Source organism: Pundamilia nyererei, unplaced genomic scaffold, assembly GCF_000239375.1.
Source record: "Pundamilia nyererei isolate P.nyererei 1_Seehausen unplaced genomic scaffold, PunNye1.0 scaffold00010, whole genome shotgun sequence".
In the NCBI taxonomy this organism is placed as follows: domain Eukaryota; kingdom Metazoa; phylum Chordata; class Actinopteri; order Cichliformes; family Cichlidae; genus Pundamilia; species Pundamilia nyererei.
In genome coordinates this window covers 6,026,752-6,041,255 of record NW_005187411.1, presented here as the reverse complement: position 1 = coordinate 6,041,255, position 14,504 = coordinate 6,026,752, and the positions used below count along the sequence as shown (strand labels likewise).

General features: G+C 41.7%; 1 protein-coding gene across 2 annotated transcripts in view; it reads left to right on the top strand.

Annotated features, from left to right (window-relative positions):
* Window positions 1–13,194, top strand: part of zfyve28 (zinc finger, FYVE domain containing 28) — a 30,385-nt gene extending 17,191 nt beyond the window's left edge. Inside the window, exons 2-14 of one of the 2 annotated variants that reach the window (XM_005723994.1) lie at window positions 3,364–3,504; window positions 5,482–5,619; window positions 5,794–5,996; window positions 6,131–6,220; window positions 6,320–6,409; window positions 6,492–6,593; window positions 6,684–8,171; window positions 8,370–8,465; window positions 9,170–9,333; window positions 9,423–9,539; window positions 10,886–10,990; window positions 11,125–11,228; window positions 11,327–13,194. In XM_005723994.1, coding sequence (XP_005724051.1) covers window positions 3,364–3,504; window positions 5,482–5,619; window positions 5,794–5,996; window positions 6,131–6,220; window positions 6,320–6,409; window positions 6,492–6,593; window positions 6,684–8,171; window positions 8,370–8,465; window positions 9,170–9,333; window positions 9,423–9,539; window positions 10,886–10,990; window positions 11,125–11,228; window positions 11,327–11,458 — 2,970 coding nt within the window. In that variant the 3' untranslated portion in view covers window positions 11,459–13,194. The remainder of the gene's footprint in view (window positions 1–3,363; window positions 3,505–5,481; window positions 5,620–5,793; window positions 5,997–6,130; window positions 6,221–6,319; window positions 6,410–6,491; window positions 6,594–6,683; window positions 8,172–8,369; window positions 8,466–9,169; window positions 9,334–9,422; window positions 9,540–10,885; window positions 10,991–11,124; window positions 11,229–11,326) is intronic. The other variant, XM_005723995.1, reaches the window with a different exon arrangement.
* The last annotated feature ends 1,310 nt before the right edge of the window (window positions 13,195–14,504 follow it).

The window sequence follows — 14,504 nt, the reverse complement described above, 5'->3', positions numbered from 1 at the left end:
CATGTCTATTTAAGTGCTATTTATGACACTATGTTTGCACTGAAGCACCGCAGCAATTTCCTAATGTTGTAAACCTGCTCAACATTTGGCAATAAACCCCTTTCTGATTCTGATTCTGATTCTGATTCTGATTCTGATTTTGCTTCCAAGGAGCCAAAATTTCTTGTAATTTCTTAAAGTTGCCTTAAGCAGTTTAGTTAGTTTTCCATGCTTTCTGAGGGTATTTCAAAACGTTTTTATTTTCACAGTTTTAACACAGTTTGATGGGCGTGAAATAGTTTTTGCACCAACATTGTAATTCCCAAAGATATATTATCTGAAAACATGACATATCATGGCACAAAGAAGTGACAGGGCTGAAAATTATGAAAGGTTGTTGAACAGTATCTGAAAGTCAAGTCTTTAAGCAAAGACTGGATACATGGCCCAATAACTGGAGTGAAAATCAGTGGTTACATGTCTTATGGAGTGATGAACCCAAAATGTTAATTTCTGGGTCAAATGTATGGAGGAGATCAGGAGATGGGTACAACAGTGAGTGTCTGTAGCCATCTCTAACACGGTGGAGGCTCTGTCATGGTTTGGGTCTGTCTTTCAGCCAGTCATGTTGGGGATCTTGTCAGAATTAAAATTATGAGTGCAGAAAAGTTATTGTCAGATTGGATCCACCATACAGTACGATCTGGAAAACAACAGATTCATTATTCAATATGACAATGACCCCAAATGCACTGCCAATGGAGTAAAATTGTTCCTGGATAGGAAAAAAAATACACACACAGGAGCCCCAAGTTCAGCATTATTGAAGCAGTGTTGGATCATCTTGATAGAGGACAGAAAATGTGGCCAAACTTGGAAGAACAACTCTGAATGCCCTTCATATGTTTGCGCCTCTAAACACTGCTCAGATTTCTTATTTTCCTAAGAAAACCTAAAGAAATAAGGTGTGGCTCAAGACTTTTGCACAGCATTGTTTATAAACCTTTGTTAGCTCCTTTTGTTTAGATTTTAGCAGGGTTAGTCATTTATTTCCTCATATGTGTTTGTGAAATGTGCGTATGTACGAATATGAATTTCTATTGTATTTCTCACAAATCAATCCCAGCAAATGGGAAAGCAACCTGCGTTACGCTGGCCTTTACAGCGCCCTACTTACCTGATTTTATTTTTGTCCCTAAAGATCAGCAGTATGTTGGTTTGTTATGCGTCCTCTGTGTCCTGTTAGTGCTTAATTGCTTTGGCGTGACTTCTCCCTCTGTTGTGCTCTTTTTATTTTGCTCCTTTCGTGTGAGATTAGCTCCTGTATGAGAAATGAAAAGTTGCCTTGAAGCGTTAAATTGACAGCTGGGTACAAAGTACGTTTACATAAACACTCCACCTGTTAACAAAAGGTTAAGTGGTAAAACAACGTTAATAACAACAGAGATTTAATACAGTATACCACTGACTTGTACAGCCTACGCAGAAAGTGGTAAGATAGAGAACAAAATGTATTTATACCTAGAAATCCACTGTGCAGTCTACAAGTGGTAATGAATGAATACAACATACAGTTCTCTTACTTGATTATTAGTTCCTCAGTAAAGAGTTGAAGAGCAAATTAGAAAATATTTTTTATTACTTTCTATTAGAATTTGCAGGGTGGTTCTTTATTGTAACTATGCTTCTTGGCAATAAATCTTATTCCACTTAATTCCCTTAAATGTTGCCATGTTTAAGGAGAAATAATAATCAGTAATAATCAACCAAACACAAGGCTCAATGCATACAGTTAACAAGAGAGAGAGCATAGAATGATGAATAATGATCTACACCCTGTAATGAAAGTAATATAATTAGGAAATCCATTTTGAATCGTGACATCATCTTTCAGCTAGAAATCTGTTTTGTTTTTTTGCTCAGCTGTTAGAAATTCCCCCTTCAAACCCTGAGTGTGAGTGACTCACCGACCCAACAAATCCATCCAAAAATCTTGTTTAGCTTCAGCTGTATAACCGTAGCGTTTTGTTAAGTGAGCACAGCGTCAATTTTTCTGTTTTTTAGTAACAAATGTCTGATAAACGCAACACAATGGCCGCTATTGGATGACTTCTTGTGTTTTATTGTTAGGGCATTTTAAACAGCACCAATTTTGTTATGAGCGGTTAGGGAACACAGGTGTTATTAATCATATTTAAACCCGAGCAGAACCTTCGCCACTGTCGTTAGTAACACCTGTGTTTCCCTGCTGCTTAATGTGAGAGGGTTGCTGCGAAAAAGGCCTGTGGTAAGATGCATGAGTGTCTGTCTAAATCCAATCCAGGCTAACACTAAGACATAACCATAAAGTGTGCACTGAATGCTAAAGTCAGTTTGAGTGTATGTATCTTCATAAGAATGATCACAAAAGCCATCGGTAGCGATCATGCTGTTAGCCCTGTGACTGCCAACCTGTCCAGAGTTTACCCTGCCTTTCTCCCAGTGACAGCTGGAAAAGGGTCCAGCTGCCCGTGACCCTGAAGAAGATAAGCTGTTAAGAAAATGCATGGGTAGATGATATCAGCGACTGTCGTGAAAGTAAAAACACAACAGTTACGTGACATATTTTATATATCAACATCTGGGTCAGGAGTCAAACATCTTACCAAAGTGTCTGAAGACTTCCAAATCCTTGCTTTACCTTGTCTGTATTGTTTCTAGTAAAGGTTTTGTTGTTTGCTTTCACGTATAGTGATTTCTTCTGTAAACACTGTGCTTTTTATGACATGTACGATTAGGTCAGATGACTTTGTGCCTTGTGCCCTGTGCAGAACCAGGCGGGGTGCTCAACCTTTTTGAACTGCTTGCTTTGCCGCTAAGTTAATAATGTTTACTAAATGAAAGACATTCACTAAAATATTAAATGAACACTTCATGGTTTTTTAATTGTCTGACAGAGTAACATTCAGAAACTACTGCTCTGGGGGATCAGTGTCACTCAGGATGATTTCAAATGCTTTCTGTCTCTAATAATTCCATTCATTGCTTATGTTTTAATACCCAGAATACTCAAATATGCCTAAAGATGGCCAATTATATTATATTATTTGCAGAAAATGCTAATATACTAGTATAATACTAATATGCTAATTTTGTAGCTAAGGCTACCTTTATCAAAAAGTGAGAAGAGGCTTTATGTGATGGATGAGGCACAATAGTTAAACCCAGAAGTGAATAGAAATAATACCCCTAATCTCTATAGATGAACGATGGTAAGAAATAACAGTCAGTGATAAAAGGATAGATACACATCATAAAGTAATTGAAACTTATAAGCTTATGCCATTTACATTGCCTTGCTTTGATTGTCAAATACTGAAATGACTGCTTTGTGTTTCTGTGCAGAGGACAGACCCTCAGCTCTTGGCCCAGTTCTATTACGCCGATGAAGAGCTGAACCAGGTGGCCACAGAGCTGGATAGTCTTGACGGCAGGAAGGACCCTCAGAGATGTACCCTGCTGGTCAACCAGTTCAGATCCTGTCAGGTTGGCAGATAACAAGCAAAACTTTCACTGTCTTTTATTACAAGCAATGCATGTAGATACGCGAATCTGTAATTTAGGTAAATTAACCCCGATTTTGGGTTTGGTTTTGATTTCCTTTGCTTGTTTTAATGTAATTGACATGATTTCCTGACTCTAACCTGATTTGGCCTCTCAACTAAAAATAAAGACAGCCACTATTATCCCTTTCCGGACACAGGCGCGGTGATATGACTGTTGCCTTAGTAAACACTGCATGAAACAGTCTTGCTGATAAGTGAGATAAGTAGACTTTGCTTGGAAGCCATCAGTTGACACAGTTAGCTTTGCTCTGATAACACAGAGCCCTGTGTCACGTGGGCTCTCTGTAAATGATTACCGGAGTGGCTTCTTTAGAAAGAGGCATTTTATAACCTGAGATGATTTCCTTTTGGGATTAGAGTTGGTTTATTGGTCTCATTTTAATCTTCTGAATGTAAATCAGGTTGAATCTGAGCCACAGAACAAGAATCTTAAGGTGTGAATTCATGGTGGGTTATTTATGTGCTCGTGCAGCGCATTGTTGCAGGTTTTCATGAGGTCAAGGCTGAGAGGAGATTAGCGGGTGATGCTGGGCATGAGTGATGGCTGCTATGCTGCGTCATGCTGAAAGACCTAGAGGTGGTAGGGGAGGTTTTCATGTGACCTGTTGTGCCTTAGCCTCCTCCCCACTGGCAGAGCGCACGGGGAGAACCACCTAATAAGGTCATCACTTGATCCCCGACTGTTCTCTTTCCTCTCCATCCTTCCCTCTGCCGTGCTGCCACCTTTTTTCTTCTTCTCCATTATATTCTCAATTAGGCTGATTTTTAATTAGTCTCTGATTTTTTTCAATGAAAATATTTAACAGCCATTCCTAAGCACTTATACATTTAGAGAGGAGGCTTTTTAGAGTGGCTTCTCTCAAAGGCATTAAGGTTTTTTTGAGAATAACTGAAGCAGCATGATACCCCATAGCCCAGAGGCCCTAAGAATAGAAAGCAAGTACATTCAAGCCAAAATGTTGTGCTTGAACCTGCCACTGCAGCTATCAGCTCTTATTCATGGACCTCTGCGGGGGTTGCTGGCATGCTGCTCACATTATGTTGGCACTGCTGTTCTTACAGTGTGGCCTGCTGGAACAGGCGTGCGTGTGCCTTTCAAAATGGACAAAGATTGAGATGGATGGAGAAACATAAGAGACAGGCAGAGAAGAGGCCAGATGAGGACAATAAGGAGAGTGAGATGGGCTTAAAAAAAAAAAAGGAGGAAGGAAGCTAGTCCTGTGTCATATTCAGGGTGTCGCTGCAGTCGCAACTCCTGAATACGTGGAAACAAACATAAGTGAAGGTTATCACCAGTGTCCCCTGCTGGTAGGCGCTCACAGACGTTGAGGTGGCACTTGGACCGGCCCCAGACACATGTGCAGAACACAGCCATAAAGGAATCAGTGGTTAAGCTCTCCCTCTCAAAGCTTTTTAATCTCTCTCCTCGGGGCGAGCAGAGAAAGACGCAGTGCTGTGCCCGACAAGATTACAGTGCACAGTGCAGCTGCGGTTGAGTGAAAGGCTCATTGTAAGTCATTGTTATGGCTGTTGTACATGCCAGCGGCACATAAGCTCTTGATTAGCTCTTGTTGTATGTGACAGTGCATTTTCACTGCTGGAATTATGGGCTTTAGTTCAATGTTTTTATTGAAGGAAAATGTAGCTGTGAGGGCCATAATGGTCTCATGTGTTTGTCAAGTTGTTCCCATTCACGTCCTAATCAATGGTCCTCAGACACTGCGCTATAATGGCCTTCTTGAAAGGGTGACCGATGTTTAAGCACGGATTATTGACCAAGATTAGTTAAACAAAACAAAACAAAAGAACGCTTTTCAAGAACAGACTTTCACTCGCTCGTGTTTTTCTCTGCCACTAGTTCAATTTAGTTTTCTGTCACTCCCGTGTTCATCTGCAGGACAACGTGTTGAACATCATCAGTCAGATCATGGATGAATGTATCCCCTTCGACCGGGCCAACAGAGATTTTTGTGTCAAGTTCCCCGAGGAGATTCGTCATGACAACTTGGCAGGGCAACTGTGGTTTGGAGCCGAGGTAGTGTATTCACAACTTCATCAATCTGGGAAAAAATGACCTTTCTCTGGCTCAAAACAAAATGATATTTAATTTTTTTTTTCACACACTGAGTTTTTTGAATGTCAAGTGTGCCATCGTAAACAATTTAATTCTCTGTGCATAATTATATTATCTCTGCTTGTTCCTGTCCAGTGTTTGGCTGCAGGCTCCATTATCATGAACAGGGAGATAGAGAGCATAGCTATGAGACCCCTAGCTAAGGATCTTACTCGCAGCTTGGAGGAGGTACGCAACATCACCAGAGACCAGGCCCTGCGAGACCTCAACTTGTACACAGACCGCATGAAGGACGCATTGCGACATTTTGACAGCCTTTTTGCTGAGTTTGAGCTCAGGTAAAAATAGAGACAAGACTTTATTATCAGTGGTATGCACTGGGTTAATCTGGATTTATCGTCCACTTAATGATATTTCTGCAAGTGTGCCAAAAAGTCATTACGTTCCACTTTCTGTTTTCTTCCACTGGCAGCTATGTGTCAGCCATGGTGCCTGTGAAGTCTCCCAAAGAATACTATGTACAGCAGGAGGTGATTGTGCTCTTCTGTGAGACTGTGGAGAGGTGAATTTATAGACAGACATTTTTCTGCTAAATAATCCTCTTCTGTGAAATACCACACAGAGATGATGCGGTTAATTTGACTACTTTTTTTTATTTCAGGGCCCTAAAGTTTGGCTATCTCACACAGGACATGATTGATGACTATGAACCCGCACTGATGTTTACAATTCCCAGACTGGCCATTGTGTGGTAAGTGTTGCCTGTCCTTTCACCGCCCTCTTTGTTTTCCATTCCTTTGCACCCTCTTACAGAATTTTAAACATGTTTTTAGTGGGCTGGTTGTGTATCCAGAGGGACCTCTCAACCTAGACCGAAAATCAGAGGATATGTCTGAGCTCTTCAGGCCTTTTCGCACTTTACTGAAGAAAATAAGGTAAAAGCCATGAATATCTAACATGGCAACAAATGTTTTTTTTTCACAGTTTATCACTATGCTCCAGCTATCCTGTGCTGCTTTTTTCAGAGACCTGCTCCAGACCCTGACTGAGGAGGAGTTGATGACGCTAGAGAGAAACTTGTGCATTTCTCAAGAAGGGGAGTTGTCCACAAGCCAGGCGCTGGCCACAAACGGCGTACCAGCTCCAGTCCAAGAGAATCACTCGTCCTGCAGTCCTGCTAATGAAATCTCCAAAAGGGGGAGTGAGGGAGAAGAGGAGCCACCGGCTGTGCTTGTCTGTCCCAGTCAGGAGGAAGAGTTGGCAGGAGTGGAAAAAGGCTGGGAGGAGGTGGAAACTGTGAGGGGAGAGGAGGAACAGGAGCAGGGTTTACTCTGTGAGGAGGCAGAGGAGGCTGAGCTGGCATGCTCCATGCAGTACGATGAGGAGGAACTGGAGCAGCTCAACATGATGGTGTACCGCGTGGGAGACGAGATGTCGACTCTGCTGTCGCCTCCCAGCCAGGGTCAATCTCCAGCCCACGATCCCAACAGAGGACAGCCTGCAGGCTCCAGTGGGGTTTCCAGCACAGAGGTCTCTCCACGCAGAATCTTGGGGAGCCGAGGAAGGACGGGCATTTGTACAGAGGAGGAAGACAGGGTCTTCTTCATGGAGGACCTGGATGCAGCAGGAGAACACATCACCAGAGAGCCTCGCTGTTATGTCACCTCTCCTCCCAAAGAGTCTGCTCGTCCTGTGCAGCGCAAGCTCGCACCGAGGCAAGACTCTGTTAGGAACGGCTGGTTTTCTGAGACAACATCTGAGCAGCCTTGTCCACAGCCACGCAACCTGAACACACACTGCCCAACTGCAAAGTGTCCCCCTTGTACTAATGTCCCTGGTTCAGAACCTCTGCCTTACACCAATGGGTGGGACATGGGTTTAGAGGGGACAGCGTCTGAAACAGCTGAAGTCATCGCCCATCGTATGGGAGGCATGAAGCTGTCTGCTACAGTCATCTTCAACCCTCACTCGCCCAGCTTGACAGAACTGGCTGTGGACAAGCTGCTGCTACCTCGGCCTACTCCCTCTGAGATTGAGCCCTGTGGCCCCCTGGTGGCCACTCACTGCCTGCTCAACTCTTGCGTCTGCTGTGGCAGCTGCGAAGATGGCCACGAGGATGCCATCACCACAGAGACTACTGGACTCGGTTTAGGGCTCGCTCTGGGATTGGACAAACATTGTACGACGCCTGCCTCCAGCGCTGTCATTCAGTCCTCTGCTTGTCGGCTCCCTCCTCGTCCTCACGAACACAACAATAAGGACGACGTGGCCCATTTGAGCCCTCCTTCCTCCCGCTCTGCAGAGCCACTGGAAGAGGCTCCTGGGCTGGGACACCAGGCTCAGGATTGTAGCTCTAGTGTCAGAAATGGAGCCTCCCCATGTAATCACCAGCTGAGGACTGAAAAAAGACATGCTAGTGGCGGCCGACAGAGGGACAAGGAGATGGATAACGAAAATCCAGAAAATAAGGATATGAAGAGGTACACCAAAGAGGACAACAGGAGAAGCTCCGGGTGTGTTTCAGTTTCATTTTACAATATTTTATGTGGCGAACATGGACTCCTCCATGCTCCATTAACACATATCCAGTTTGTTTTGTTTTCCTTAATTCATCACAATTTTCCACTTTTTTTTCTTTTAATATTCATCTCCGTTTGTTTTGTTTAAGTCTTTATATATATGCATGAATTTCTGTATTTGGTTATTTTTAGTTTTCAGAACTCTCCACTCAGCTCTGTGTCAGGTAGTGACTGTGAGAGTGTGTCGGTCACCACATGTAGTCTGTCGAGCAGTGCATATACACCCAGGTAACAAATCATTCATCCCAATGTGTGTCTGTCTCATGTTTGTGCTTACTTCCTGCTCACATTCACAGTAACTAAAGAAACCTTTAATGGCTAATTTTTAAAAAATGATGCATTTGTTAATTTGGGCAGAGTAAATGGTGTTATTGTGCATTTATTTCCACTTTGTATTAAAGTGGAGCTTCAAAGATTTTATTCCTGGACTCCACCAGAGTAGCTTTGCAAAGTTAAGATGGTCCTCATGTATTTTATTTTGGACCATTAGTTAATTTACTGTCTAAATCAAGCTTTTTTAGCTCCTCTCACTTTAAGGCAACTCCACTTTTGTTCTGATTGGCTGCCTCTTGCAAACAGAAGGTTTGAACTGAGGCTTTGTAGGGGTGCTGTTGTCACAGCCAGAGCTGTGTGCCAGAAGTGACTATATTATGAGTATCCACTCTCATCTACATTGTGCAGTTTTCAAGAATAGAAAAAGAAAACAGAAGCAGAGCATTAAGAGCAAACTGAACCGTTTGGCTCTCAGGATGTCTCGTACATAGTGAATTTGTATGCATATATAAGAGGAAAATCAGGAAAGGGATAATTGGTCCACTTTAAATATGGAAATCTGCTTTTATTGATGTAAACTGACTGTGAAAATGATGTATGGACGTTTGGGGACAGATGTTAATTGATGATCCTTCACTGTGTCTCACCGCTCCCTTCAGTCCTGTCAGCAGTCTGACTCCCAGCTCAGGGACATCAGAAGACCCGGACCAGCAGGAGATCCAGCTGGCCGTACAAGTTGCCAAAGCAGCAGCCAGAAACAAGATCAGATCTCGTTTCCACAGCAGCAGCGACCTCATCCACCGTCTCTTTGTCTGTATATCAGGTATAAAAGCTCTCATTCTTGATTCGCTCTCTACTCACCTCTTTTTCTCGCTTGGCCTGATCTCCATTCTGTGTTTTTGTGTGATGCAGGTGTTGCTGATCAGCTGCAGACCAACTATGCGAGTGACCTTCGCAGCATCCTCAAGACTCTTTTTGAAGTCATGGCAACCAAGTGTGAGGAAGGAGACAATGATAAGCAGAAGAAAGGTCAGAAAGGTGTTTTTTGATTATGAGATATTTTTAGTGTTACAATATTTTGCTTTCTCTCTTTAACAGACTAAAGACTGAAGTCAAAACAGCCTTTTGAATTAAGCAGAAGTAGTAACTAGTATTTAGTCATATTGCTCAAAAGATTAAACTTTCTTATAAAGATTTAACCAGTGGCCACAATATGATTTTCTTTTAATCAAAACAATGGATTATGGATCGTGTGACAGTGTAAAAATGAATGCTTGCATTAATTATGTGCAGAGAGTGGTCATTGTTCACTCGAATAGCATCGTTTTCTGAAGGCAGCTGCTTTCAGTGAAAAGCTCTTTAAAAACACACCATACCTACCACCTTACTTAATGAGCCTGATGTTTCCCTAATGAGGCTCCATGTGAAACATATTAACTCTAAATTAACAGTGATAGGTGCGCACCCCCAAGTGAGCAAAAAAAGCTGCTTAACATAAAACAGAACACATTTCTGATCGTGAAAAACTGCTTGTTTAAAAATAAATAAATAATAATAGTTTAATCCCATTATAATGGGATTTAATCCCCATTTGAAAAACAAAAATCCTCAAATGTAGTCACTGGAGAGCATGTTCAAATACTGCTATTCTCTTTATCCTCATTGCCACATTTGCAACACCTGATATTTGCATCAAAAGTCTCAGTTAGATGCAACATAAATAAATAATAGCAAATGTTACTAGCATTTTAGCTCTTTATGGCATGGTTGGAAACTGACGAAAAATGGTGGTAGCTGGGTCTTTGTAAGGAATATGCCCTGGTTTCATTATATGAAGCTGTAGAGTTAAATTTTCCTCGAGTTCTGTTTTCTTTGAATAAAGCTGTTAGGCCTGCACTGTCGCCCCAAAATTTTCTAGATGGCACCTGACAGGGGTGCAAGTGCACATCAGGCATGTCTTTTTACACTGCCAGCTCCCTAGTACACGCAGTGTTTTAGTGGGGCTTTTTCTGGTTGTGTCATATTGGAAAAATATGCTAAAAAAAATCACAAGAAAAATACACAACCACATCAAAACAGAACCAGGTGCTTGGCCCAAAACAAGCTGATGACAAATGTAATAAAACGACAGCTTGCACAGTAATGGACACAGCAGTGCAATCTTAAATTGCATGCTGTTAGTCACATTATCTAGTCACTTCATCCTCCCATTACTGTTTCATATTAACAGTTAATTAAGTTCATATGTGTAAACAGCTTAGAAAACACTATAGGGTCTTTGCTAACAGCAGTTTTGCACTGTTGTTTGTAACTGAGCTGTTAAACTAAATAACAATCAGTCACACAACACACATTTCTTCTTTTATGGTGTTCAGCGGGGCCTGTTATGCGCAGCGCAGTCCTGGAGGACTGTGCTCTGTGTCAGGAGACCATTTCCTCATCGGAATTGGCAGCCAAGGCCCGTGAGGGCCAGTTCGAAGGTCAGCAAATCCACAAACAGACCCACACAGTTTTTTTTTGAAATGTCAGCCAGTTCCTTTCTCCTTCTCTCAGCAAACGTTAAGCTGGTGACAGCTCTGCTTTGTGTTTACTGTTTCTTTTTGGCTCTGTGCAGACCCTCCTGACTGGGTCCCTGATGAAGCCTGCAACTCCTGCATTGCCTGCAAGGCTCCGTTCACTGTTATCCGCAGGAAACATCACTGTAGAAGCTGCGGAAAGGTACGATCTGTTCGGTTTAACGTGAACTCGATCAAACTGATAATTCATGCGTTATCATGTGGATGGTAAGTGATACGCTGCATGATGTGTCGTTTCAGATCTTCTGCTCTCGCTGCTCTTCCCATTCTGCTCCGCTGCCTCGATACGGTCAGGTGAAGCCTGTCAGGGTCTGCACACACTGCTACATGTTCCATGTCACGCCCTTCTACAGTGACAAGGCGGGCATCTGACCTCAGAAAACCATGCGAATGCACAGTCTGCCACAACAAGGACATATGCAACAGACAGAAAGCTGTGTACAAAGCAAAAGCAGCACTGCTCGGGTAACCCCTAATGGTCGTAATTGTACCAGCTAAGCATGGCCATTCAAAGATGACACGTCAGAAATTCCAGACAAAAAGCCACTGAATTCCGATTTAATATTTCTAAGAGATTCTGGTGTGTCAGCAGGTTTCTCTGCACCCACATGATGCACAAATGCCTGTACATGTTTTTTAAAAACAGGAAAGAGGAAAAGCTGGCAATAACAGATATTAAACTGGCATTGTGCAGCAGTCCTCTGTAGCAAAATCGAAACAGGCCTCCTTTTTTCCCCTCTTCTTTCTTATTTTTCCTTTTCGTTTTTCAGCTTCCGGTGTAAATGAAAGGACTTTGTGAAATATTTCCGATGCTTTAGCGAGCTTCCTATATTTGTGCCCGAACTGTCACGAGTCTTGGATTAATCAAAAGAATGTAAGTTGTGATCAACATGTAAATAACGGTAATTCTGGTAATAAAAACACTAAAATGTCTTCAGTAAACATTTGCTCTGCACTGGAACTGAAAAGCAACCTTCACCGGTCCACCAGTCCCAGTCAAGCAAAAGTGAACGATGGACGACTTTTATATTGAGATTCCTTCATGCTTTTAATGGCAGTGAATGTCTAATTCTGTATCACTTTGTAAGATGGAGTCTGAATTTCAACAAGACTGTCCATTCACCTCTCCACGGTTATGGGCTGTGCCCATTGCTTTTACTGTTGCACCACGGCACACTGAGTTTTCTCCGGGGACTCTCCTGCACGCTGAGATGAATAAAAGGGATTTCTTAGTCATCACTGTTAGGTCTGGAAGGCCCCCTAGTGGAGAGTTGACCTCTCATTACTCAGTGCCCTGATTAGCACCACAATGTGTATAATTTGCTTTGAACCAGAGGCCTTTTCAGGTGCTGGCCTACAGGAATACAGGCCCGTTGATACTCGCTGGGTTTCTCTTTCTCATGATGTTATAGTGCAATATTGTGACTACTAATTGCAGTGGGCCTCCACATTTAAGAGACATCCCTCTGCTGTTTGAAATGCATCTACAGGCCCTTTCGGAAGAGCAATGTTTTGCTGATATGTGTTTACACTGAATTATAGTCATCCGTTCCTCTGGTGGTACTGACGGTCAGGACCAGATTACTTTTGTTCCCAGATTGATGTCATTTACTCTCGACTTCCTCTCTGCTCTTAAATCTGCTTCCACAGCAATGACAGCATACACAGTATCTTCCATAGCTACAGTATATTGGTTTGTACATTTGATTGCTCTCAAGTGGCCAAAATGGACCACTGAGCACCTGTTACGAAATATCACATCCTATCCATTCTGCTCTGGCTTAAAGCAGTTCCTCAGGCTTTACATATTAAGAATCACTAGATACTGCTGGATCAATCTTATTTTCATCAAAGAAACATATGAACTTACTTTGGAAAGGTGTGGTTTTTCTTTTATAAAGAACAAAAATAATGTATGAAGCTATAATTATCTTTATGTTTAAAAAAACATGGAATCATACAGTAATTAAAGGTTGGGATATCATATTATTTCAGAGCTTGGTCTTATTTTCTAAAACTTCAGTCCATTTCCATGATGAGAGCTGTGTAAAATATTGAATAAATACTGTTATATAGTTTTAAATGCAATGTATATTGAAATAAATGATTTTTTTTCCTGTTTAAAGTAGTCTTCTCTTTATTCACGGAACGGATAGACTGAAAAACTGCAGGGCGTATGTTATGTTAACTGTCCCATGACTGGAACAGTTGCGAGCTGAAATTTGTCTGTCTTGATATTATGTAAAGATCATCATTTAAAGCCTGGAATAATTTTAGCTTCTATTTGCCATTTATATTCCTGGCACTGGAGTGGGCAGTGTGGGCCTACTGATGATCCTCCTTAACTGAATTTCTTTATGGAGTTTGAGTACCACATTGTCAGTTTCATCCAGCCCAATTATAGGATTTCTAAAAGCAGATATTGGACACAGCTGAAGTTTCCTAACTATAGCAGGTGATCAAGTAGCTGATTGTTCCTGGGAAGGAATACATGGAGAGGAATGAAAGCTACCAGGTAGGTTTGGATTACGACACCAGGCCTATGGTTTGTTGTTGCTGAGATTTGATCAACCATTGGCAGGTCATCTAGCAGAGAGGGATGTAATGTTGGACATCCCCACCCCATTCATCCAAACAGGGGTGATGATGCATCCAATGAGAACCAAACCTTAAGAGATCCCTCTTTAAAGGTACCTTTAGAGGGCCAAATAACTCAGCAACATGACTGTCAATACTGAATGAGAGCCAAAACATCAGTAAAACACCTAAGTTCCAAGTACTTACTGAGTGAAGCAGTGATTGTAGTTGAAATTCTTCAGCATGGCAGAAGCTGATCTGTAGCCAGTAGGTGGCAGCACATGTTCATGGCTTCGCACCATTGTATCTGGATACTGAATGGGTGTTACTCACTACAGTATGGAGCTATAAGTTTGACTTTTGAAGCTTGTAATTTAATCTGGGCATTTGCGGCAGTATTTCCAGGTATCCGTTACATTAATGATGACACTTACTTCAAAGCTGTAGCTCCTAAGTAAAAAAATCAGGGTGTAATTATACTCAAACAATATAATTTATATATTGATTCATTTAGGTATTAAAAGTATCTTTTTATAATATAACTTAAGTTGGATTATGTAAAACAGCTAAAACCAATGTCTTCATGTAATACATCTCTGACTTAGTGCACATGAGTATGGAGAGCCTCAAGTGCCAAAATGAGTTAAATAAATATATCATTAAATAATTTAAGTTGTTATTAATTAATTAAAATGGGAAAGAAGTAATAGTTAAATAATGAACTTATAATGAATATTCTGTGATCAACTGGCTGTTTGTGGCTGCTTTTGATTTGAAGTATACACTGCAAACATGCTAAATGTCACAAATCTCTCAGATGTGAAAACTCGCTATTGTTATC